General features: G+C 46.8%; 1 protein-coding gene across 1 annotated transcript in view; it reads right to left on the bottom strand.

Annotated features, from left to right (window-relative positions):
• The window catches only part of CEP192 (centrosomal protein 192), a 459635-nt gene that overhangs the window by 394946 nt on the left and 38971 nt on the right, over window positions 1–25718 (bottom strand). The window contains 3 exon segments of the mRNA XM_030212468.1: window positions 8411–8547; window positions 18881–18903; window positions 18905–19015. Of these exon segments, the coding sequence (XP_030068328.1) occupies window positions 8411–8547; window positions 18881–18903; window positions 18905–18996 (252 nt within the window). The 5' untranslated portion in view covers window positions 18997–19015.

Here is a 25718-nt window from a genome sequence, read left to right as displayed (position 1 = left end):
AAAAAAAAAAAAAAAAAACCACAGGCAGCAGCAATTGAACAAAGGCAAACTTTAATGTGAGCACGCCATGCGAAAAGTGAAGTTTGGTCAGTCCTACATCTTTGCAGTTTTTATTAAGAAAAATCATTTTGTCCACTTTGGCTGCTTCAGACAACTGCGTCTTGCAGCTATCATTTGTCCAGCAGCAGAAACATGTGCAAAAACAGAATAATCCATTGTGTATCTAAAAGGTAAAACTTCTACAAAACAGATCAAGATGCGATTCCATGTGCCCCAATGAAAGGAGAGTTTAATTCTACTTCCATTTAATTTCAATATATTCTATCACCTTTATAACACCAGGCTTCCCAAGGGAGATTACACAGTTAAGATGAACCCATCAGGAAACAGGATATCCTCACTGAAATCTGAACATCTGTATTGTATAGAACAATGAAAAAAAATGAACACAACCACAGAGTTTACAATTGCAGTTTCTACCGTCTATAATAAATTTTGAAGCTGTTTTAGTGATATGTTATTTTTTTTTCGTCTCCAGTTTTTAAGGTACTGCCTATCCAACTTCTCCACACCCCCCCCCCCCAAGTCTTACATCTTTCGCCACTCTCTCCCGTCCGCGTGGGCATTTTTACTGCCCTGAAGCGTTCTCCCTCCAGCACCAGCTATTCACAGTCGCCTTCTGCCGAGCATCGAAGCCTCTGCTCAGGCGCGTCCCCCGCCTACTCTAATTTAACTTCTTGTTTCCGCAGAGGTGGGACACGCCTGAGGAGAGGTCCCGACGCTGGCAGAAGGCTATGTGAATCGCCGGTGCCGGAGGGAGAAACACTTCAGGGCAGTGGAAAATTACCATGCGGATGGGAGAGATCGGCAAAAGATGCAAGAGATCGTTGGGCACTGCCACGGTAAGCGACAGCAGGAGAGAGGGAAGCAGTGGCTTGGGTGGACAGCAGGTGGGCAGGTGGGAGGATGGGGGGAAATCCCAAATAGAGAATTCAGATTTGTTTTACAAATGAATCGATTCGTCCAAAACAAAAATCAATAAATCGATTCGAATCGTGAACTGGACACCACTAGTAAACCGCAGAGTATGGTATCTTGAAATAAACAAGAACCTCTGCACAAAACTAGATTGAGAGAGCATTACACTGGGATGTTCATATTTAACAGATGGCAGATATATATAACCTACATTTGTTGAATCTCTTACAGAAACAAATGAGGTTGTGCTGGAAAACACAGCAAAATATGACTCAAACTGTGGCTAGTACCAGAGTTGATGCTATTTTGAGAGATATAGTCAGCCGTCGAACAGGGGATAACTGCATATTGAGAGGGGAGCAAGAGATCTGAGCAGGAACTGTGCTGCTGTGTGCAAAATAAATCTTGCAACAAGATAGACTACTTACAATTTGCATTGGTCTTTATCAGTGCCAAGGCCATCAGGATAACTACACCATGGGAAGAAACTGGTCAGCCCTAATGCCTAGATGGAATCTGGCAGTACAGATAATGCAGGAACTGCTATCACCTCCGAACCACTGGTAAGCTAAGGTCCACTGGGCTGCTCTCAAGTGGCGACATACCAGGGGAAGTGATATGCATGTTGTCCATAAATCTCCAACATTTGCTGAGCTGACACCTGCTGGCTGCGCCACATTTGCTAGGCAAGCATTGCTAAGGTATCTGCTCTTGCTTGAGGAAGAAGGCTTAAGCCTGCCCTGTATCAAGCAGTGGCTCCTATGTATTCCAATTGACGAACAGGATGTAGGTGGGACTGGGGGTAGTTGACAACACAACCCCAGTAGCGTCCAGCACCTGGATAGTTAGGCGCATGGACTCTATGGCTCATTCCTGAGATGTGCTTCTGACCGCCAATCGTCTAGGTAGGGAAACATGTGCAGATAGCTGCAATACCACCAGACACTTGTAAAAACCCTGGGGGCAGACGCCAGGTCAAATGACCGAAACGCGATACGGGAAGTGCATTTCCCCATGCAAAAACTGAGATACTTCCTGTGACGTGGAATATCAAATGTGGGTACAGGCATCTTTCAAGTCCTGAGAGCATAGCCAATTGTTTTCCTGAATTAAAAGGGGATGCCCAGAGAAATCATCCTGAACTTTTGACTAGAAATTTGTTCAAAGGGGATGCCCAGAGAAATCATCCTGAACTTTTGACTAGAAATTTGTTCAGGTCCTTAAGGTCTAGGATGGGCTAGAATCCCCCTGTTTTTGTTTGTTTGTTCTTCCCTTCTTCCCCTGGTAGCATGTGTTCAACTGCTTGGGCCTGTAGAAAGGCAGAGAGCTACTCCACAAAGTACTTGCTGTTGCCGAGAGCTGATTAAAGACGCTCTTGGTGGGTAATTTGGTTGTCTCTGACACCAATTCAGTGCGTACCCGAGACTATTTGAAGAACCCATCGATCGGAGGTTACAAGGTGCCATCCGTGTTCATAAAAAAAGCGAATCTCCCTCCGACCAGTAAGCCATCCAGGACTGATACTCGAGACGCTGTGCTCTGTGGGAGCCAGTCAAAAGCCTTTGCCCTGCTTTGACTGAGGAGCTGGCTGGGACTTCCAAGGACGGAGCTGGCGAGGCCTGGGACACTGTAGTCACGTGAGAAGAACAAGTTGGAGACGGGAACCTATGTCTTTGACAGTAACAGGGTCACTGCCTAGGCCTGATGGAAAACCATCTTGGTTTAAGACAAAAAGTGGAGGACACCCCCTCTATATTTCTTAATGAAGTCAGCGCCTTCTGCCACTTTCTCTCCAAATAAATTGTCACCTTGGCACAGCACAACCTCCAATCTCTCTTGAACCGCTGGTTTGAGGTCAAACACACAGCCAGGAGTATCTGTGCATCCCCACACCCCTGCCAAAGATCTGGATGTCACATCAAAAAGTATCATAGGCCCCGCTGGCCAGATAATGCCTACACTACATCTGCTTGTTGGCCAGCTGGCAAAGCTCTGCGGCCTGCTCTGAAGGGAGAGTGCGCGCTAGACTCAGTGTACTGTTCACTAAAGACACCAAGAAAGGCTTGTATAGAGCTGGTAGGACTGAATAAGGGCAACAACAAATCGAGGCCTAAAAAGTCTCTCCCAAACAAATCCAAGATTCTGGCCTCTCGCCCTAGGGGCGCCAAGGCACAAGACTGAGAACACTTGGCCCATTTAACAGCAGATTCGGCCACCGTGAAATAGTGAGGCTGCTGGGCCCTCTCGAACCCGGGAGCTTTCTAGATATGACATTGCATATCCACCTTCTTGGGTGCAACCTGCAATGTGAGGGGAGACTCAGTTCTTCAACAGTGCGTCCTTAAGGATAGGGTGCAATGGCACTGTGACCCCTTTCTTAGGAGACTTATAGCCCAGCACAGTAGAAGCAGCGATCTACAAGAACTCATAGCAGGAAACAACCAGAAGACCAGGAATTGTAGAAAAGTGCAATTTATTTAAAACAAAATACTCGACGTGGCCATGTTTTGCCTCAACAGGCTGCATTAGGGGTAGGGGCTATCAATACAAACATATATTACAAAACCAAACAACAAGAAACAACAATGAAATAAACAAGTCAAATTTTAAAAAACAGACCATTTAAAAAAACAATGCGTATGATAAACTATGTATTCACAATGTACGACTGATAAATGAATAGCAGTGAGATCGTCTCAAATTATATATTATGAGTGACATGCTAATTAAAAGCACAGAAATATGTGCAGCACAGCACTAGTAGTGGTGAGAAGCATGTGTTAAAATCACAGATAGCAGCATAATTAACAAAACATTGCCTTTACAATCATATGCAAATGGGTTCAAACTAGCTTTTGTAGTGCTATTCCCATTGTAACAGCTTTGATTTTTCAGCTTTTTTTTTTTGGATTGCATGTTTAAGAATCTTTGACCCCTGCGTGTTTGCAATAAAGCTAATTTGGTGAACAGTACGGCAGATTCTGCTGACCTGCTGGTCATGGGAAATGCTATTCTGGTTGTTTCCTACTATGACTTTCAGTTCAGGACAGACAGACATTTCTGCCTTAGACTCCTCCTCTGTCTCCAACCTAAATGGTAAGGCCACAGCCATCTCCCTCACAAAACTAGTGAAAAGTGTCTCTGGTGGAGATTTCCCTCTCTTGAGGAAAGGGATCACATGGTATGCCATATGACTCCTCCTCTGAGAATATGGATCTTCATCTGACTCCCAAGTGCAGTCCCAATCAGACTCTTCTGCATATGCAGAAGCAGCTGAATAAGTCTGCACTGACCTTGGCCTGGTGGTGCAAGATCCCACACCCCGAAGAAGCCCAAGGTACAGACCTATTCTCAGACTCTGGAGAAGCTTCCTCCCCTGATGTCAAGACCAGTACTGAATGTCCAGAGGTCAACAGACACCCTGCAAGGCTCGAGATCTGGGCACTGGCACTGATGGAGCCTCAGAGGCAGCCTGGGGCTGTTCCGCTGGCAGCTTAAGCGCCCTCAATGCCTGATTAGGAGGTCCCTGCAGTAACTCTCAGGACATGTTCCGGAACCAGAAGGTAGGCATCAGCAAAGGCATGGTAGTCAGGGAAGAGGCAGCCTGAGATGATGTCGGTCCTGAACCAGTGGAAGGGACCAGACCGCACGACTCACCCCACCAGTACCTCTAAAGAGGGGGAGCACTCGTCCCAGCACCGGCGCTTCTCGGGCACTGGAGAATCCAATGTCCCAGTGCTCCGGCACTCTGCAGCAAGGAAGACTGGCGCTTATTCTTCTTGGGCTTCCCCCGATGCACAGAGCTTCAATCCCCCAGTGTCGACAAGGATGCTGCCCTCTCCTCAAGTCACTTCCATTGGCTCCCTATCCGTTTCTGCATACAGTTCAACCTCCTCTTATTGACTTACAAGTGCATACACTATGCAGCTCCTCAGTACCTTTCCACACTTTTTTCTCACTACACTCCTCCCCGGGAATGCCGTTCATCGGTAGTTCTATTATCACTACCCTTTTCCTCCCCAACCAACTCCAGACTCTGTTCCTTTTATATCTTGCTGCACCGTATGCCTGGAATACACTTCCTGAGTCAGTATGGAGTTCCATCTCGAACTGTATTCAAATCTAGGCTAAAAGCCCACCTTTTTGAGGCTACTTTAAACTCCTATTTACTTGTTCAGTACCCATGTCAGTTTTATCATTCTCACCTTAAGTAATTCCCCTTATTTGTCCTATTTCTCTGTCTTGCTAGATGGAAGCCTGTCTAGCAGTGACCGTCTCTAACAGTTCAGTGTACAGCACCAAGTATGTCTTGTAGAGCTATAGAAATGATAAGTAGTAGTAGTAGTCATCCTCTATATCAGGTCCAATGCTGACTGGTTCCCCCTAGGTGCTGCTATCAGCACCTGGTGTTGAGACCCCCCTCAATGTCGGTGCACTGCTAGTGGATGCTTGAAGTCTGAGCAGCCATGGAGATCAATGCCTCTAGTGCCCAAAGTCTATGTTCCAGCCTTCGAGCAACCAAAATGTTGCTCACTTTGAGCTAGTCGCACCCACTGAGTTCTCACCTGCATTTTTTGAGATCACAATGGGAAGGTAAATGATCTGGCCCAAGGCACCCAAATGCACTAATTATGCAGGTCTGTGGCAGAAGTCACCTATCTACATCTGGCGCATCTCTTTTTTTTCCAATATTTTTATTGAGAACTTTTTAGCAAACATCAATAAGGCATTTTGCATAGCTATGTGTACAACATCATAACCCTCAACCCTCCTTCCCCCTCTATTCCCACCCCCTCCCTTATTACACGGGATAAGATACACATGGCCACTAATAGCCCAAGTCCAGTGTTCACTTAAATGGGATCCAACAAGCATAGACACCACTTATAGCATCGGGACCACCACACGTGGGGCATCCAAGTCAATCCCCAATCGGGATCTCCACTCTCTATATTTGTCCCAGAGTTTATAAAATTGAATCACCTGTCCATTTCGAATAGCTGTAAGTTTTGACATCTGATAAAAATAGTACATTTTATGAACCACCTTTAACACTGGCGGCACATGTGGACTTTTCCATGATGAAGCCAGTGTTATATTTGGCGCACCTCTTGAAGCCACTGGGGATCTTCTGTGACATTTAAAAAAAGAATCTCAGCCAAATTAAACTCTTCAATCTTTAACTCTCAAAAAGGGGCACGATCAAATTGAGGTCACGGCAGCGGCCTAAACCGGAGAACCGCACTCAAAACTAAAGGAAACACAAACCCTAAAAAAAAAAAAAAATACAAGGGATGGGGAAATCAAAAAATAAGAAAAAATGACGACTAAAAAAGAAAAGAAACCCACATGGGAAGGCACTTGGCAAAAAAGTAGCCCAGTATGAGGAAAGAATACATGTATGTGTCCCCTCAGCTCCACGGAAAACACAAAAACTGGAGGACCTGCATTCGCGCATTGAGAGGTAAGGCACCAGCACATGAAATAGGACGCTGCTAGAATCCTCTACTTTACTCACTAATCAGCGACCCCACTGGGCTCCATCGGATGATGTCACCCAGATGTGAGAATAAGACGACCTGACCTGCATGTCCTCGGAGAGCCTTATATTCTGCGTATTTCTTCAGAAATTCTAAGCAGATTACAAAGAGAAAAAACCTCAACAGTAAAGGGAATTACAAAATACAGTTAGCACTCTACCAATAATTAAACAGATCAATTTATGACTGGATATAAAAATACCTTAAGAAAGTTCTGAAAAAGGGAATAAGAAGGTAATTCTCTAATCTGCCTCAGACGACAGTTCCACAGTCACTTTCAGCAAACAACCTGTCTGAATCTCCCTTTGGCAACAGATAAAGTTTGCCTAGGAGTCTGGACCTGCACAGGACACCCTCTGAGAGGCCACTATTTTAGCCCAAAACATCTGGTTAAGGGCTCTATTAAGGGAAAAGCCTTAGAAGGCCTATGGAGATACTAAGATAGGGGTCATAAGTACATAAGTATTGCCATACTGGGTCAGACCAAAGGTCCATCAAGCCCAGCATCCTGTTTCCAACAGTGGCCAATCCAGGTCACAAGTACCTGGCAAGATCCCAAAAAAAAGTACAAAACCATTTTATACTGCTTATTCCAGAAATAGTGGATTTTCCCCAAGTCCAATTTAATAATGGTCTTTGGACTTTTTCTTTAGGAAGCCATCCAAACCTTTTTTAAACTCTGCTAAGCTAACCACCTTTACCACATTCTCTGGCAACAAATTCCATTGTTTAATTATACGTTGAGTGAAGAAATATTGTCTCAGATTCGTTTTAAATTTACTATTTTGTAGCTTCATCGCATGCCCCCTAGTCCTAGTATTTTTGGAACGCGTAAACAGACACTTCATTCGAGAGCACCACTGAAGAGGTGGGCTGGAATACCCAGAGCCTCAAATCAAATGACTTAGTTCCAGAGAGTTGTCCTCAGGAGATCTCCATTCCACTTCTGGGGAGGATCGCTACAGAGGCTAGCACTTGTCAGCAACCTCCATGAGTTTCCAAGGACCTTTGAGCACTTGGTCAGTGATTTAATCCCTGCTAAGATGGCAAAAAACCATTGGCCCTAAGGGCCCCCTGGAATGGTCTCTGTGAAGGGAGGGACTGCACATCTTTGTTGGAGGTACAGAAACTACTACAGATTCCAGGCTGCACCAAGGCCCATGTGCGGAAGTATGTTAATGTTTAATCAAGGATTGATATACCACCTTGTGAAAGACCATCTACCTCCATCTGCTGGTGCGGGGGACAACCCATTGATCTGGATTGGTCTAGCAGAATAAGAAATGTGTTTACAGTATAAATCCTTATTCCTCTTCTCATGTTTTCAGATTCATGCTTTCATGTTCACTGCTTCTCTTATTAAGAACCTTTTTATTATAGCTGTGATTTATTTGTATCCATAGACGTTTAGCCAAGTGATCCAGTTGTAATCTGTCTCTCTTCTGGGAACTGATGTGTTGGGGCCACCAGTATTTCCTTGGAGACAGGTGGAAAACCCAGATGGTAAATAGGTTACCAGCCTACAAGCATGAGCACAATTGCAAAAAGGTGGGAACTTTCAAGTGACCTAGGGACGCAGGGTTACCCTGAAAACTAGTATGAAATATTTTATGACAGTAATCCATTACTTTGGCAAAAGTTTTTAAAAAATTACACACCAGATGTGCAGGTACAATATACACTAAGAATTAGATACTATGTTTATGTTTATTTAGTTATTTAATATACCACTTTTCAATTAGCACAAAGGTGGTGTACAATGTAAAAATATAAATTAATCCTAATTTTTTTTACTTATTTCACACCTTTCAATAAATGTACCCTAAGTATACTAAAAAGTAAAATTCATAACCAAACCACAGTTCTGTTCTAGCCAGTCTTACTATACATACTTGATTAGATCCATGTCTGGAAAGCAGAGATTCATTAGCTTCTGGAAGTTCTTTGCCTTCAGTATCTTCACACTGCATTCCTGGTGGCACCAATTGCTTAAAATATGTTTCCAACTGCTCATCATCCAGATCATCATCTATTAAACACAATTGTCAAGGATTAAGAAAATCTGGAAAAGAAACTTTCCCACTAAGCAAATTATGCTGCCAATTTCTAGATGTACACACTGCTCTAGATATATCACCTCAAGCAAATCTCAATACAAAAGTAAGTGGTTCCAATAAAGCTTCATTAAAAAAATTAAACCACGATTAAAATCTTGAGGCTGGAGGGAGGGGGGAGGTAATGAGATCAGCTACTGAGCAAAGCCCTCAAACAACTTCATAATGAACTCATCATTTCATCAATTGTCCTTGCAACCTGTTTCTTACTGGCTTAGAATCTTAATTTCAGACTTCTCTGCATTTAAAGATAAATCTGTTAACAGTAGTCTTAGTTGGAATGTGATACTCCTGAACTCAAGCTCATGCTGTCTGAGCAGCTGAAATTTCCACAGATCTGTAATTGAATCCATCACAGCTGTTTTGAGAACAGACTCAAAATATAATTTCTTGGAAGAACTCACCAAGATTGACTGCACTCCATTAAAATAGTGCAGGCTTAACAACGGATGCTGCAGCAGGACAACAGAACAGACATACTCACGAATCTCATAGCTGAAAAGATCGAGCTACCACAAAGAAACAGGATCTAGAAAACAGATTGCAAAGCAGCATACTAATAACTGACCTACCAGAATCTGCTAAACAGTGACTTGAAAATAGTGAGCAATGAAAAGAACACAAGATACTTTAAGATACGCATGTGCTGGGAGCACTAATTTTGCAACTCTAACTGGTGCTCTCAGAGGACAGCAGGATAGGGAACCTCACACATCTAGATTTTGGTACACAGACTCTTTGTGCTATATATGATATGATTTTCATAATGTTTAGTCCTTATATAAAATCAAGCTGTGACTTTCTTGATTAAACATTAACATACCAAGAATGATTTGGTTTTAATTATTAATTTTTTTTGCTAAATTCCCTTCACAAATCTAATGAAAATTACTCCTGAGAAACTCTGCAAAAATAAAAAAAAATTATTTTCATAACCTTAAAACTCTATCTTTTTAAAATTGTGTGTTGGAGTCCCCACCAAGGAATCACCTCCTCTGCACCCCAGATATGAAAAACACCAGTCCCCAATTCTCTGTTCAGCTTGGCTCTCTCCCATCTCCCCACCCCAGTAGTCTCACGCCAAGGCTTATTCCTAGCAAAACTGTGTTAAAAGAATGAAATTCTGCATAGAACGTTTTTGAAATTTCAGCAAAATTCTGTATTTATAGTTTATGTAGATATCATAAAGACCTAGTCCTCCCTGCCCCAGGTCCGACACCTCTGAACTTTTCCTGCTCAGCTAGGTTTCTTCCCAGCAGTCTCGCACTCCAAGGTAGCTACAAATCTACCAGAGGCATGGTTTCTGTATAATATGGTACAGCCAGAGACCCCCCCACTGGAATGGTGGCGGGCCCGTCATAGAGCTCAGGCCATTACAGACCTTGGCTGAGTCAGAAATCTGATGGCTGACATAACTGGGAGCTACTGGGAAAAGTATGGCCTAGTTTGTAGCCCGTATTGAGGCCTAAATAAGCTAAATTAGGAAAAGTTAGGTCAATAGATATGGAAACAAAATGGAGGATTTCAGCACAAAATGGAAGCTGTGTCTGTTGCAAAGTGGAATTTTCTCTAATGTAAGTTAGAAAAACAAGTTGAGAAATGAGACTTTCCTGTGAGCAGGATTGTGGTCAGCCATGGTGTGAGAAAGGAAAGGTGTAGCTGGATGCAGGGTCTTGCTTAAGATTTGTGGTCAAGCGAGCTAAAGACAAAACCATGTTAGCAAGATAGAAGCTACTCATTAGCATGAGCCAATCAGTGACAACCATGACATTAGCATAGATCCAATCAGGTATATCTGCTGTCATATTATCCATATCCTGAGGGCACCTATAAAATCAGAGTATTTCCTGGTTTAAGTTAGAGAGAAAAGGGTTGCCACTCTCTCTCTCCAAGGGAAACCAATGTGTCCAACAGAATTGACAAATTACCTAATTGCTTTCCCTTGTAAAACCTTTAATTGGTAAGAGAAATTATAAAAGATTAGGAATTAACACCTGTTTGCAGCTGGATTATTATACTCCTATAACTAATTGATTGTATGTGCCTGTTGTCAATCACTGATTTGACTTGTACCTTGGCAAATAAACTCCTCATTCCAAATGATGATTTGTGGACTTCACTTTATGATCAGAGGCTGTAAGTATAAATGCTTTGCTGTATCAGGCTGTCTTTCACTGCATTGTATAACCTGTGACATAAATCCAGTTTGTCATAAGGCTGGTATCTTTTCCTTAGGCCCTAACATCTCTCTTAGTGGCAATTCCTTTTACAACTTCACAACTCCTTGATTACCCCAGTACTAGTGCTATTTAGAGATGGAGTCAGATTTAAGGTCACTCCAGCCTTCTTGGGGGGCTCTGGACCCCTAAATTCACAACATTTCTCTACCCCTGCAGGTTAAACCTCCAGTTTTCTCTGCTCCCACTCTGGGGTGGAAACATCCCAGCCTTTTCTTCCGCAAGATTTTTTTGAGGGGTGGGGGGGTCTTTTAGGGCAATGCCCCCTTTCACCAACAAGGCAGTCTTCATAGGCACTGCCATAACCAAGGAGTCCACCCTGGGAAGCTGCAATTTATCTTGCTCCTCTGGAGCTAACTGGTAGAGGTGAGCAATGGCTCTTCCCGCTCTCAGCCCCTGTAATCAGGTCCTGAATGTCAGGATGCATTGGGAAGGCCTTAGAAGGACCTCTAAGCCCCCCTCATGATCGACAAAGATGGAACTTCAACACCAAAGCAGAAGACTCCTCAATGGAAAGCACTGCTAGTGCCTCAGAAATTAGAGTACTGAGGAAGGAATGCTCCCTCCTCTAACAGCTCCTTCAGTGATGGCTTCTCTGAATAGACCAAGGTCACATCAGAAAAGGAGGGGAGAAGCAGAGGTAGGCTCATCTGCTCACTCGTGGAAGTTTAAGTGAGATCTCTTAGGAGAGGGATGTGGTCCCTCTTCACAAAAGTGGTGACAGAGAAGAAGCTGGAAACTACAGGCCGGTAAGCCTCACTTCGGTTATTGGAAAAGTAATAGAAGCGATCCAGAAGGAAAGGATAGTGAATTTCCTGGAATCCAACAAGTTGCAAGATCCGAGACACATGGTTTACCAAGGGTAAATCGTGCCAAATGAATCTCATTGAATTCTTGACTAGGTGACGTGACAATTGAATCTCATTGAATTCTTGACTAGGTGACGTGACAATTGAATCAAGGATGTGTGATAGATTTAATCTACTTACATTTCAGCAAAGTCTTTGACAGTTCCTCATAGGAGACTCTTGAATAGGCTTGACAGGCTGAAGATAGGACCCAAAGTGGTGAACTAGATTAGGAACTGGTTCATGGACAGATGCCAGAGGGTGGTGGTTAAAGGAATTCAAGCAGATGAGGGAAAGGTGAGTAGTGGAGTGCCTCAAGGATCGGTGCTGGGCCAATTCTGTTCAATATATTGTGAGTGACATTGCCAAAGTGTTTAGAAAGTAAAGTTTGCCTTTTTGCAGATGATACCAAGCTTTGTAAACACAGTGAACACCCCGGAGGGAGTGGAAAACATGAAAAGGATCTCCAGAAGCTAGAAGAATGGTCTAATGTTTGGAAATTAAAATTCAATGCAAAGAAGTGATGCACTTACGGAGAAAATCCACAGGAGATGTATGTGTTAGGCAGTGAGAGTCTGATATGAACAGACGGGTAGATGGATCTTAAGTGATAGTATCTGAGGATCTGGTGTGACAAGGCAGTGGCCGTAGCCAGGAGGATGCTAGGCTGTTTAGAGAGAGCTGTAACAAGCATAAAAAAAGGTGGTGTTGATGCCCCTCTACAAGTCGCTGGTGAGGCCCCACCTAGAGTATTGTGTTCAGTATTGGAGGCCTTATCTCACTAAGAATGTAAAAGACGAAGCGGTGCAAAGAAAAGCTATAAAAATGATATGGTATTTGTGTTACAAGACGTATGAGGAGAGACTTACTGACCTGAACATGCATACCCTGGAGGAAGAAGAGAAACAGAGGTGATATGATATAGACAGTCAAATATTTGAAAGATATTAATCCGCAACAAATCTTTTCTGGAGACGGGAAGGCAGTAGAACTAGAGGACATGAATTGAGGTTGAAGGGGGACAGACAAGAAACATGTCGGGAAGTATTTTTTTTCAAGGAGAGGGTGGTTAATGCTTAAATTCTCTCCTGCGGGAGGCAGCGATGAAAACTAACGGAATTCAAAATGTGTGGGATAAACATAAAGGAATCCTTTTCAGAAGGAAAGGATCCACAGAAGGTTAGCGGAGATTGGGTGGCAACACTGGTAATTGGGAAGCAAAGCTAGTGCTGTGCCCTGAAAATGGCAAGGACAAATCAAGGTCAAGTATACATATAAAGTAGCTCACACAATGAGTTTTATCTTGTTGGGCAGACTGGATGGACCGTACAGATCTTTATCAGCCATCATCTACTATGTTATTATGTTACATGAGCTCCCCCATCATCAGCATTTTTTGTGGCCCAAGAATTTGGAATGGAAGCCCCAGAGTCAAATTGGATCGAATGGTCCACCAATGAAGAGAATATACAAATCTGGGGACAATTGGATGACATCTTCTAGACCCCCCCCCCCTCCCCCCCCCATGGTTTGATACCTCTGAAGCCAGGATCCATTGAGCTAAAGTCATGTGAAGGCATGTCATGGGTGTAACATAACACTGTGGAAGCCATGTGGCCCAACATTCTCAATATCTACCTATCTGTGACTTGCTGAGAGGCACAAACCTTGGATGCAAGTGCAAGAAGATAGTCCGCTCTTGCGTCTGGGAGGTAGGCTCATACCATCCGAGTATCAAGCAGAGCTCCTATGAACTCCAATCGCTGGAAAGGTCATAGATGGGGCAGTTTAAAACCCTAGTAGCTCAATCACCCGAATAGTCATCTACATGGATTCCTGAACAACCTCCTCCTCCTCCGAGGTGCTCTTCACCAGTCAATCATCAAGATATGGGAAACACATGACTCCAGTCTGCATAGTGATGATGCAACTACCACTAGACATTTGGTGAAGACCCTGGAAGCTGACACGAGCCCAAAAGGAAACCAGTACTGAAAGTGATGTGTTCCCAACTGAAATCGGAGATGCTTCTGTGGGTTGGAAGTATCAGGATGCGAGTATATGTATCCTTTAAGTCCAGACAGCATAGACAAATGCTTTCCTGAGTCACTGGGAGAAGAGTGCACAGAGAAAACATCCTGAACTTTTCTCTGACTAGGAATCTATTCATGGCCTTTAGGTCTAGGATGGGATGCATCCCCCTTGTTTTATTTTGCACAAGGAAGTGCCTGGAATAGAATCCCTGCCCTTCTTCCCCTGGTGGAACGAGATTGATCGCATGGGCCTTTAGAAGGGCAGAGAGTTCCTTTGCAACTACCTGCATGTGTTGAGAGCTAAACGAATGAGCACTGGGTGGGCAATTTGGAGGTTCAAGATACCAACTTAGGGAATATCAGAGACAGACTATTTAAAGAACCCACTAGTCAGAGGTTATTAAAAAAAAAAGGCCACCTTTGGTGGAGAAAAAAAAAAACAAAAAACTTCAGACTCCCTCCTACTGGCAAGGCGTCCGGGACACACACTTTTACTGCGGCTATGCTCTGCTAGAGCCAGTCAAAACTCATCGCTGCTTTGCCTGGGGAGCAGCAGGAGCCTTACGTGCATGCTGTTGATGTGAACAAGAGCACTGGGGTTTAGCCTATGTAGGCTGGTGAGCCGAAGGGTTGTACCTACACCTAGGTTAGAAATAGGAACTCCTCTTTGCTTGGCAAAAGTCTTCCTAGCTGAGGAGGCTGATGCAGAAGGCGCCCAGCGGGAGAGAGAAGACATGGCATCCGTGTGTTTGGTTTTGTCTTTTTTATTTAGTCGGCAATCTCCTCAACATTCTCTCCGAAAAGATTATCCCCGGCAAGGGGCATCTGCCAACCTCTGCTGAACAGAATGTTCCAAGTCAGAAACACGCAGCCATTAGTTTTCACATCGCTATATTTTGAGCAGAAATCCTGGAATGACCACACCAAAAGTGGTAAGTTACCCAGCCCAAGAACTTTCGACACGCCTTCTGCTGCTTGACCAACTGGTGAACCAACTCAGCCTGCTCCAGAGGGAGCGTCTCAGCCAAGTCGGACAACTTGAGCACCAAGTTTATCAAGTGCATGCTCGTGAAGAGCTGGTATTTTTGTATATGGGAGATGAGCATGGAAACCTGGTAGATCTTCCTCCCAAAAGAATCCAGGGTTCTGTGCCTGGGGGCGCTAAGGCTTAGTCCCTGCAACCTCCTGGCCCTTTTGAGAGATGATTCCACCACCATGGATTATGAGGCACTGAGGCCCATCAAAACCAAGCACACTGTGGATCCAACACTGGATGTCAATCTTCTTGGGTATTACAAGGACTGACAGAAGGGACTCCCAGTTCCTGATGACTTCCCTGAGTACCTCGTGCAGTCACAGCCTCCTTAGGAGAAGATGTGTAGTCCAAGACCTAGAGCATCTTGGTCCTGGGTTCATCCTCCATTTCCAAAAGAAATGGAATAGCAACAACCATTTCCTTAACAAAAGGTGGAAATGAAAGGCTCTCCAGAGAAGAGGAGAGGTTCAGAGTGAATTCCATAGGACTCGTCAGAGGAAAAGTATCTTGGATCTTTCTCTGAATCCCATGGGCTCTCCTCTCCAGTGTGTCAGACAAAACCTTCATAAAGGGAGCGTGTGACTGAACCTGCCTCAACGTAGAGGAGCATGTCCTTGAGACTGGCATCAAGAAGTCTGCTCTCACCTCAACTCCAGGAAAGCTTCTCGACCAATGTTGAGGGGAGTGCCCGACTTGGGTGGCAGTCAACACTGGGGCCGAATGCCGCATTGGTGTCCGAGGCTGCACCACAGGCTGAGGGCCAAGCGGGGTCACGATGGGAGGCAAGGTAGGCACAAGTACTACGCAGCGCTTTACAATTGAACATGAAGAGAAAAAAAAAAAAAAAACAGTCCCTGCTCAAAAGAGCTTACAATCTAAATCAGGGCAAACAGATAGGACCAAAAAAGATAAGGGAAGGACAGACAGAAGGACACATAAGGATAAGATAAAAGTTACAAGTCAGGAGTCGAAAGCAGCATCAAACAAGCACCCCTAATGCCAATCCACACCATTGCACAAGGCCATCCAGCAGATCAGGGAGCAAGGCCTAGATGCACTCATTGAGGGTTGACCCTGGGAAAAGCTGGAGGGCTGGCTCAGGCGCAGGTTGCAGAACTGCTGGGGTCCATACATGAGCAGGGTTCTTGGCTGCTGGGAGCCAGACGTGTCAGCACCTCCTGTATGGAGGAGGAGAAGTCCTCCCGGTGCCGACGCTTCTCAGGTGCTGAATCCTTCAATGTCTCAGAGCTCCCGGTACCATGTGTCGAGGGCAACCAACAATGATGCTTCTTGGCCTTCGCCCAAAAGTGTGTCACCAAGGCTCCTCAGTGCCAACGAGGACGTCAAATCCTCACGTCGCCTCAGGGTTGGGTCCAACGGAGAGTCCTGGGGGACCTGCATAGCCATTTGCTGCTGGACAGAATGATCCAGGTCAGACACACGCAGCCATGGAGTCTGCGCATCACTATACCCTGAGCAGCGATCCTGGATGCTACATCAAAAGTGTCAAAGTACCCCTGTCCAGGAACTTACGACACGCCTTCTGCTGCCTGACCACCTGGCGAAAAGGCTCAGCCAGCTCCGTAGGGAGTGCATCAACCAAGCTTGACAGTTGCCGTATTGAGTCCCGCAAGTGCACACTCGTGAAGAGCTGGTATGATTGAATCTTGACGGTGAGCATAGCAGCCCGATACGTCTTCCTCCCAAAAGAATCAAGAGTTCTAGCTTCTCTGCCTGGGGGCGCCGAAGCATAGGTCTCTAGTACTCCTTGCTCTCTCGAGGGCGGAGTCACCACCATGGAATTGTGGGGAACTGGGACCTCATCAATCAGGTTCACCGTGGATCGATACTGGGATACAGCTTTCTTCGGGACCATAGGGCCAGACAGAGGGCCCCGACCAGTTTCGCATAAGAAACTTCCTTCAAGTACCTTAGCAGAGAATTGTTACAGCCTCTTAGGTGGAGAAGAATAATCCCGGACCTCGAGCACCTCAGCCCTGGGCTCATCCTCAACCTCCACAGGGAAGTGGGAATAGCCTAGCCATTTCCCAGACAAAAGAGGGAAAAAAGACAGAGCTCTTCTTCTGTGGAGATAGTCTCTCTCTGGCAGAGGGAAAGGATCAGAGGGAATCCCAAAAGACTCATCAGAAGAAAAATAGCGGGGATCTCTCCTCCGACTCCATGAACGCTCCTGCTCAGTGTCGGAATAAAGCCTGTGTCAAGGAACAATGTCCTCTATGGTGATGTCGACGAGGCCGACGCCCGATCCGACTGTGGCGAAGCTCCCTGCACCGATGAAGGGGAGATGACTTGGGTGGCAGCCAATGCCGCAGTCAGAGACCTCACCACAGGAGAAAGGGCCAGACACCGCTGCAGCAGATGGTACAGAAGGTGCAAGCACCCCCGACACCGAAGCTGACTGACATAGCAGTCCCTCCAGAAGTTCTGGAAACAAGGACTGGATGCGCTCGTCGAGAGCGCCATCGGAAAAGGCTGCGGGGTCGGTGGAACAGGCGGTGTCAGACTCTGTAGAGGCTCGGGAGCAGGTACCGAGCTGCTAGGAGACCAACGCATCGGCACCTCCTGTAGAGGGGGAGCGATCTCTCGGCGCTGACACTTCTCGGGTGCAGACAACGCCCCGGAGCTCCCGGTACTGTGCATCGAAGGAGACAATGACGATGCTTCTTCGCCTTCGCTTGAGCCCGTCATCGAGACTCCTCGGTACCTATGGGGGGCCTGCATAACAGGAGATCAAGGCAGGTGGAGACCCACTCGACGCCTCACTGCTCCAGTGCAAGTTGTCTCTCAGCAGCCATTACCTCTACTCCCGACATCGATGCTCCTCTCAATGTCGACACCGCCAAACCTCTGTACCGATGTCGACGTCAAAGGACTGGACCGAGCCCTAAAAAGCTTTTCTCGTTGGGCTTCTCAAGACGCTGGGTCCGTTTCTTCATAAGAAGACACAGACTACAAGTGGCTGAGCTATGGTCGGGCCCAAGGCACTGGATACACCCAGGCGTGGGTACGGTACCTGAGATGGTCCGGTTGCACAGAGTACAACGTTTGAAGCTTGCTGGGTGTCTTCGATGACATGGAAGGAAAAACAGCTTCAGCAAAAATCAAAAGGTGCGATTGTGCCTGTTAAGAGAAAAAAGGGCACAGAAAAGAAGGAATAACCCAGCAGCGTCGAACAACCAAGGAAACTTTAGAAGGGGACAAAGTAAAAGAACTACAGGAACTTTTTTTTTTTTTTTTTTGAATAAAATTAAGTAAAATAAAGCGAAAAGCCAAAAACTCGCGAAGACTCTTTCTGGGCCTGACATGAGCACAAAAAGCTCTACCGCACCTCAACGCAGAGAAAGGAAAACTAAGGAGGCACGCTCAAGCGATGGGTGGGAAGTTGTCCGTGCATGCGCGGTGCGCACACCAGAAGGTTCTGGCAAAACTTTTAAAATTTTGCTGGTGAAAAATTTGACGTCTCCTGGGCCGACGCAGATGTCGACCCACATATGAGAACAAGCTGCCTGCTTGTCCTCAGAGAACCTTTGACATTTCAGGTGAGAGTAGAGCATGCCTTCTCATATATGTGTTTAACAAAACCGTCCTCCCCTTCCTCAACTATATATACGATTTCCAGCAGCAAAGTCTGCTATCATCTGCCCTATTGCTGATAATCCTGGATCTAAAAGAAACCCAAATAGAGCCCACAAACCTCTGGAGATACAATAACCCACTCTGAAAATCTCTGCATACAAGTGAGATTTTAGAGTTTCCACCTGCAAGAGAGGGTATAACATCCAGAACTGGTGCACAAAGAACAGTATATAAAAGAATACAATTAACAAGTTAAAGTTACTAAAGCTTCTCACAACATTATCTTTAGAGGAAAACATCTTCAGAATGCTATTATATTTACAGAAGCCAGGTCTGAATCCCATTTTATTTACTCAGTAGCAGAACACTGAACATTCTATAGCATGAAATCAGTGAGGATAAGTAGTAGTAGTAGTAGGATAGACATTTTACAATTCGCAAGTTTATGCAGGACCCTTTTTCTACCGCAGAAGATGCCAATTTACGTTATACATTACCAGTAAAGCTTGCATCCAAACTTCAAAGACAGCAATTTCTCATTTTCTAAGAAACTTGAAAGACTTGTGTTGAAGTGATCATCAAATGCGAAGTCTTGGATCTTCAAAAGGGTCATTTTCAGAAGGTTTATTACTCTATAATAAAGAATTACATATCGATAAAAATGTCTTCACCATTTTGTTTCCTTAAAATCCACACTGCTTAAAACAGCATTTTCAAAAACCAGTAAGGAAAAATTATGTTTCTTACGTGATAATTTTCTTTCCTTTATCATACCAGACCAGCCCAGACCAATGGGTTATGTCAACCCACCAGCAGAAGAAGAAAGAAAAGAAATAGTTCCAAGCACTTTGCCCCCAAGTGTATCGTGCAGCCTGCAATGCTCAGTATTTCGAATAACCAAGCAATGGTACAGACAACTGCAACAAAAGAGAAAACAAGCAACAGACAGCAAAAAAACAGAGCTTACCGGAACTCCACATCACCACCCCCGACGGGAGACCTTCTGGGCTCCTGCATAACCAAAAGCGGCCACCCCTCTCATTGAAAAGGAAGGAGGATTCATCACTTAGTCTTTCCATCTGTTAGTCAGACAGTTCTGAAACAGGAGAAACTGGTTCATCAGTGAAGGATAATCAAGAGCCGGCTAGAACTTGTATCATAAAGTGGCTTGGAGAATACAGATATAATCCATCCTCATGAAGACCATCCCACTCCCTGAGGTCAAAACTATACTCGTGCCGACAGGGAGTAGCCGAGCTGTAGAAGAAAACAACCAGGCAGAAAACCAGGATAGGCAGACAGGGTGGGTGCCTGGACTGGTCTGGTATGATTAAAGGAAAGAAAATTATCAGGGTAAGAAACCATTTTTCCTTGTCATCAATAAGACCAGTCCCGATCAATGGGATGTAGCAAAGCAGTCATAGCATTAGGAGGGAAAGGAACACTACAAAGAAAAAAAAAGGAAAGGCAATGCTCAAACAGACGACCCAAACGTCTGCAAAAACGCCCAAACTAGCAGCACTGGAAGGCTGACAGCAAACAGACCCAGAGGAAATCTAGAAAGGAGCACCAGAGGAGAAATCCGAAGGCCCAAAACCAAGAAGAGGACTCCGAGAAACCGTCAGAATCATGGATGCCCCAGTCCACCCATAACGAGTACCACAGAGAAACGGACTCATACAGGCGCAATAACATAAACTCGCGGAAGACAAAGCCCCAAAGAAGGGAGGCAGTAGTGTAGTACTCATCAGAGTAGTGCTAACTCATTCGCTTCAGGATTCACTAAGAGAGAGTCTCAAGCCAGAACCTAAAGGAGCTGGGAATCGACCAGTAAAGTAAGGGTGGACACAACAAACCTGGCAGGACAGAGGAAGAAGCCACCAACTGAACAGAAGGAGACACCTCCAACTTAAGCTCGGCAAAACCAAGAAACAGGAAAGCGAACGAGGTACCGAACAGACCCCTGGCAAGAGCCAGAAACAGAAATCTGCTGCCCGACAAACAGCCAGGGCAGACACCCTAGCCTAAAAAAGGGAACCACGCACGCTCTTACAAGGTGGCATCCCGGACCAGGAGCAGAGAGGAGGCAATGTTTCCCACCTCTAGGAATGAAGATGTACTCCATTTCCAGAGAGAGAAAATTCACTCAAGCAGAAACAGAAAGGAAGAGATGAACCCAGCCAGGACAACAGTCCCACTCGAGCTTCCAAAGGGGAGCCATGAGCAAACCCCAGAATAACGGCAATGAGAGAAGCATATGTGGCTCGCAAGAAGGAACCCAACATGCCAAGCAAAAACAAGGCTCAACCCACCCCACCCCCAAGAAGACACCAGATCCAACAAACAGAGATGGCAGCAAGATCCCCATTCAGAGTCGGATCGAGGCTTGCTCTGGAGAGACAGTCTGAGATCTGCCGTCAAGAGTCACATATCATCCTGCACAGCAATGAAGCAGCCAGGTCCAAATGAGAAAGAGAGCCAAGTGGTACCTTCAGAGAAGCATCAAGGCAAGATACCTACCGAAAGACAAGAAGCAACATCCAGAGGTGGAAGTAAGCACTGACACAGGCTCAACGTCCAGGTAGGAAGTAAGGCTCAACCTCCAGAGACCTCCCGAACATTAGCCATACATGACCTCCAGCGAGGAGGCAAGGGTCACCCTCCAGAGAGGGAGGTAGGCCATGGCCCAAAAGCCAGAGATGGACCCAAACCAAATCACCAGAGCTAGGGGAATGGCAAACCTGACAGACTCTGTATGCAGGAAGCACCACTCAACCTGCCACTGCTGATCTAAGTGTGACTCACAAAGAGAAGTCAAACTGGCACTAGATTGCAAAACGAACCAAAAGGCCCAGGAGAAAGGAAGCCCCGCTCTACGTGCAAAGATGACAATACCTGAGCCCCAACCAACTAAGCTGAAACCAAGCTTCCCTCTCCAAAGATGGGTCCAACCACGCATCTAGGGACATGCTGGGTAGGGCCAGACATACATAGAGGCATATTTTCAAGCACTTTGGGAGGCTAAGTTCCATAGGTTTCTATGGAACTTTGGGAGGCTAAGTGCTTTGAAAATGAGCCTGATAGAACATAGTAGATGACGGCAGAAAGCGAATGCTACATACCTGTAGAAGGTATTCTCCGAGGACAGCAGGCTGATTGTTCTCACTGATGGGTGACTTCCACAGCAGGCCCCTCCAAACGGAACACTTTCTAGCAAAGTCCTTTGCTATTCCTCAAGCGCCGATGCGCACAGCGCATGCGCGGGCCGTCTTCCCGCCCGAACCGGCTCATGCCGGCCAGTCTCATACGTAGCAAGACAAAGAGAAGGGAAGACACAACTCCAAAGGGGCGGGCGGGCGGGGTTTGTGAGAACAATCAGCCTGCTGTTCTCGGAGAATACCTTCTACAGGTATGTAGCATTCGCTTTCTCCGAGGACAAGCAGGCTGCTTGTTTCTCACTGATGGGTATCCCTAGCCCCCAGGCTCACTCAAAACAACCACCATGGTCAATTGGGCCTCGCAACGGCGAGGACATAACCGAGATTGACCTAAAAAAATTTACCAACTGAGAGTGCAGCCTGGAAACAGAACAAACATGGGCCTAGGGGGGTGGAGTTGGATTCTAAACCCGAAACAGATTCTGAAGGCACTGACTGCCCGAACCGACTGTCGCATCGGGTATCCTGCTGCAGGCAGTAATGAGATGTGAATGTCTGGACAGATGACCACGTCACAGCTTTGCAAATCTCTTCAATAGTGGCTGACTTCAAGTGGGCTACCGACGCTGCCATGGCTCTACATTATAGCCGTGACATGACCCTCAAGAGTCAGCCCAGCCTGGGCGTAAGTGAAGGAAATGCAATCTGCTAGCCAATTGGATATGGTGCGTTTTCCCACAGCCACTCCCCTCCTGTTGGGATCAACGAAACAAACAATTGGGCGGACTGTCTGTTGGGCTGTGTCCGCTCCAGATAGAAGGCCAATGCTCTCTTGCAGTCCAATGTGTGCAGCTGCACGTTCAGCAGGGCAGGAATGAGGACGGGGAAAGAATGTTGGCAAGACAATTTGAACTGGTTCAGGATGGAACTCCGACACAACTTTGGCAAGAACTTAGGGTGAGTGCGAAGGACTACTCTGTTATGATGAAATTTGGTGTAAGGGGCCTGGGCTACCAGGGCCTGAAGCTCACTGACTCTACGAGCTGAAGTAACTGCCACCAAGAATGACCTTCCATGTCAGTACTTCAGATGGCAGGAATTCAGTGGCTCAAAAGGAGGTTTCATCAGCTGGTGAGAACGACATTGAGATCCCATGACCTGTAGGAGGTTTGACAAGGGGCTTTGACAAAAGCAAACCTCTCATGAAGCGAACAACTAAAGGCTGTCCTGAGATCGGCTTACCTTCCACACGGTAATGGTATGCACTGATTGCAACTAAGGTGAACCCTTACAGATGTTGGTCTGAGACCAGACTCAGACAAGTGCAGAAGGTATTCAAGCAGGGTCTGTGTAGGACAAGAGCGAGGATCTAGGGCCTTGCTGTCACACCAGACGGCAAACCTCCTCCATAGAAAGAAGTAACTCCTCTTAGTGAATCTTTCCTGGAAGCAAGCAAGATGCGGGAGAACCCCTCTGACAGACCCAAAGAGGCAAAGTCTACGCTCTCAACATCCAGGCCGTGAGAGAGCCAGGGACCGGAGGTTGGGATGCAGACGCGCCCCTTCGTCCTGCGTGATGAGGGTCGGAAAACACTCCAATCTCTCACGGTTCTTCGGAGGGACAACTCCAGAAGAAGAAGGAACCAGATCTGACGCTGCCAAAAAGGAGCAATCAGAATCATGTGCCTCGGTCTTGCTTGAGTTTCAACAAAGTCTTCCCCACCAGGAGGGTATGGGAGGATAAGCATACAGCAGACCCTCCCCCAGTCCAGAGGAAGGCATCCGATGCCAGTCTGCCGTGGGCCTGAAGCCTGGAACAGAACTGAGGGACTTGTGTTTGGCTCGAGATGCGAAGAGATCTACCAAGGGGGGTGCCCCACACCTGGAAGATCTGTCGCACTACACGGGATTGAGCGACCACTCGTGAGGTTGCATAAATCCTGCTCAACCTGTCGGTCAGACTGTTGTTTACGCCTGCCAGATATGTGGCTTGGAGCACCATGCCGTGACGGCGAGCCCAGAGCCACATGCTGACGGCTTCCTGACACAGGGGGCGAGATCCGGTGCCCCCCTGCTTGTTGACGTAATACATGGCAACCTGGTTTGTCTGTCTGAATTTGGATAATTTGGTGGGACAAGCCGATCTCTGAAAGCCTTCAGAGCGTTCCAGATCGCTCGCAACTCCAAAATATTGATCTGCAGATCGCGTTCCTGGAGGGACCAGCTTCCTTGGGTGTGAAGCCCATCGACATGAGCTCCCCACCCCCAGGAGAGACGCATCCGTGGTCAGCACTTTTTGTGGCTGATGAATTTGGAAAGGACGTCCCAGAGTCAAATTGGACCAAATCGTCCACCAATACAGGGATTTGAGAAACTCGTGGACAGGTGGATCACGTCTTCTAGATCCCCAGCAGCCTGAAACCACTGGGAAGCTAGGGTCCATTGGGCAGATCTCATGTGAAGACAGGCCATGGGGAGTCACATGAACTGTGGAGGCCATGTGGCCCAGCCAATCTCAACATCTTTGCCGACGCTGTAGATCTGCTGGACGCTCGCACCCCGCGAGACGATAGGGACAAACAAGTTGTGGGCTCTCGTCTCTGGGAGATTAGGCGCGAGCCGTTTCTCGAGAAATTCAGCAGAGCTCCTATGAATTCGAGTTTCTGCACTGGGAGAAGATGGGACTTTTGGATAATTTATCACAAACCCCAGTAGCTCCAGGAGGCGAAATAGTCATCTGCATGGACTGCAGGGCTCCTGCCTCGGATGTGTTCTTCACCAGCCAATCGTCGATGATATGGAACTACGTGCAACCCCCAGCCTGCGAAGTGCCGCTGCTACTACAGCCAAGCACTTGTGAACCACCCTGGGCGCCGAGGCGAGCCAAAGGGTAGCACACCGTACTGGAAGTGACGTGTGCCCAGCTGAAATCGCAGATACTGTCTGTGAGCTGGCAGTATTGGGATGTGCGTATAGGCGTCCTTCAAGTCCAGAGAGCATAGCCAATCGTTTTCCTGAATCATGGGGAAGAAGGGTGCCCACGGAAAGCATCCTGAACTTTCTTTGACCAGATATTGTTCAGGGCCTTAGGTCTAGGATGGTGACGCATCCCCCCTGTTTACTTTTCCACAAGGGAAGCTACCTGGAATAGAATCCCAGCCCTTCTTGCCCGGATGGCACGGGCTCGACCGCATTGGCGTTGAGAAGGGCGGAGAGTTCCTCTGCAAGTACCTGCTTGTGTTGGAAGCTGTAAGATTGAGCTCCCGGTGGACAATTTGGAGGTTTTGAGGCCAAATTGAGGGTGTACCCTTGCCGGACTATTTGAAGAACCCACTGATCGGAGGTTATGAGAGGCCACCTTAGGTGAAAAGCTTTCAACCTCCCCCCGACTGGTAGGTCGCCCGGCACTGACACTTGGATGTCGGCTATGCTCTGCTGGAGCCAGTCAAAAGCTCGTCCCTTGCTTTTGCTGGGGAGCCGAGGGGCCTTGCTGAGGCGCACGCTGCTGACGAGAGCGAGCGCGCTGGGGCTTAGCCTGGGCCGCAGGCTGTCGAGAAGGAGGATTGTACCTACGCTTGCCAGAAGAGTAGGGAACAGTCTTCCTTCCCCCGAAAAATCTTCTACCTGTAGAGGTAGAGGCTGAAGGCTGCCGGCGGGAGAACTTGTCGAATGCGGTGTCCCGCTGGTGGAGCTGCTCTACCACCTGTTCGACTTTCTCTCCAAAAATATTATCCGCACGGCAAGGCGAGTCCGCAATCCGCTGCTGGATTCTATTCTCCAGGTCGGAGGCACGCAGCCATGAGAGTCTGCGCATCACCACACCTTGACCAGCGGCCCTGGACGCAACATCAAAGGTGTCATACACCCCTCTGGCCAGGAATTTTCTGCACGCCTTCAGCTGCCTGACCACCTCCTGAAATGGCTTGGCTTGCTCAGGGGGGAGCTTATCCACCAAGCCCGCCAACTGCCGCACATTGTTCCGCATGTGTATGCTCGTGTAGAGCTGGTACGACTGAATTTTGGCCACGAGCATAGAGGAATGGTAGGCCTTCCTCCCAAAGGAGTCCAAGGTTCTACAGTCCTTGCCCGGGGGCGCGGAAGCATGCTCCCTAGAACTCTTGGCCTTCTTTAGGGCCAAATCCACAACTCCAGAGTCGTGAGGCAACTGAGTGCGCATC

The sequence above is a fragment of the Microcaecilia unicolor genome, chromosome 1, assembly GCF_901765095.1.
Source record: "Microcaecilia unicolor chromosome 1, aMicUni1.1, whole genome shotgun sequence".
NCBI lineage: Eukaryota > Metazoa > Chordata > Amphibia > Gymnophiona > Siphonopidae > Microcaecilia > Microcaecilia unicolor.
Note: the sequence above shows the minus strand (reverse complement) of the source record. Positions and strands in the feature narration are given on the sequence as shown.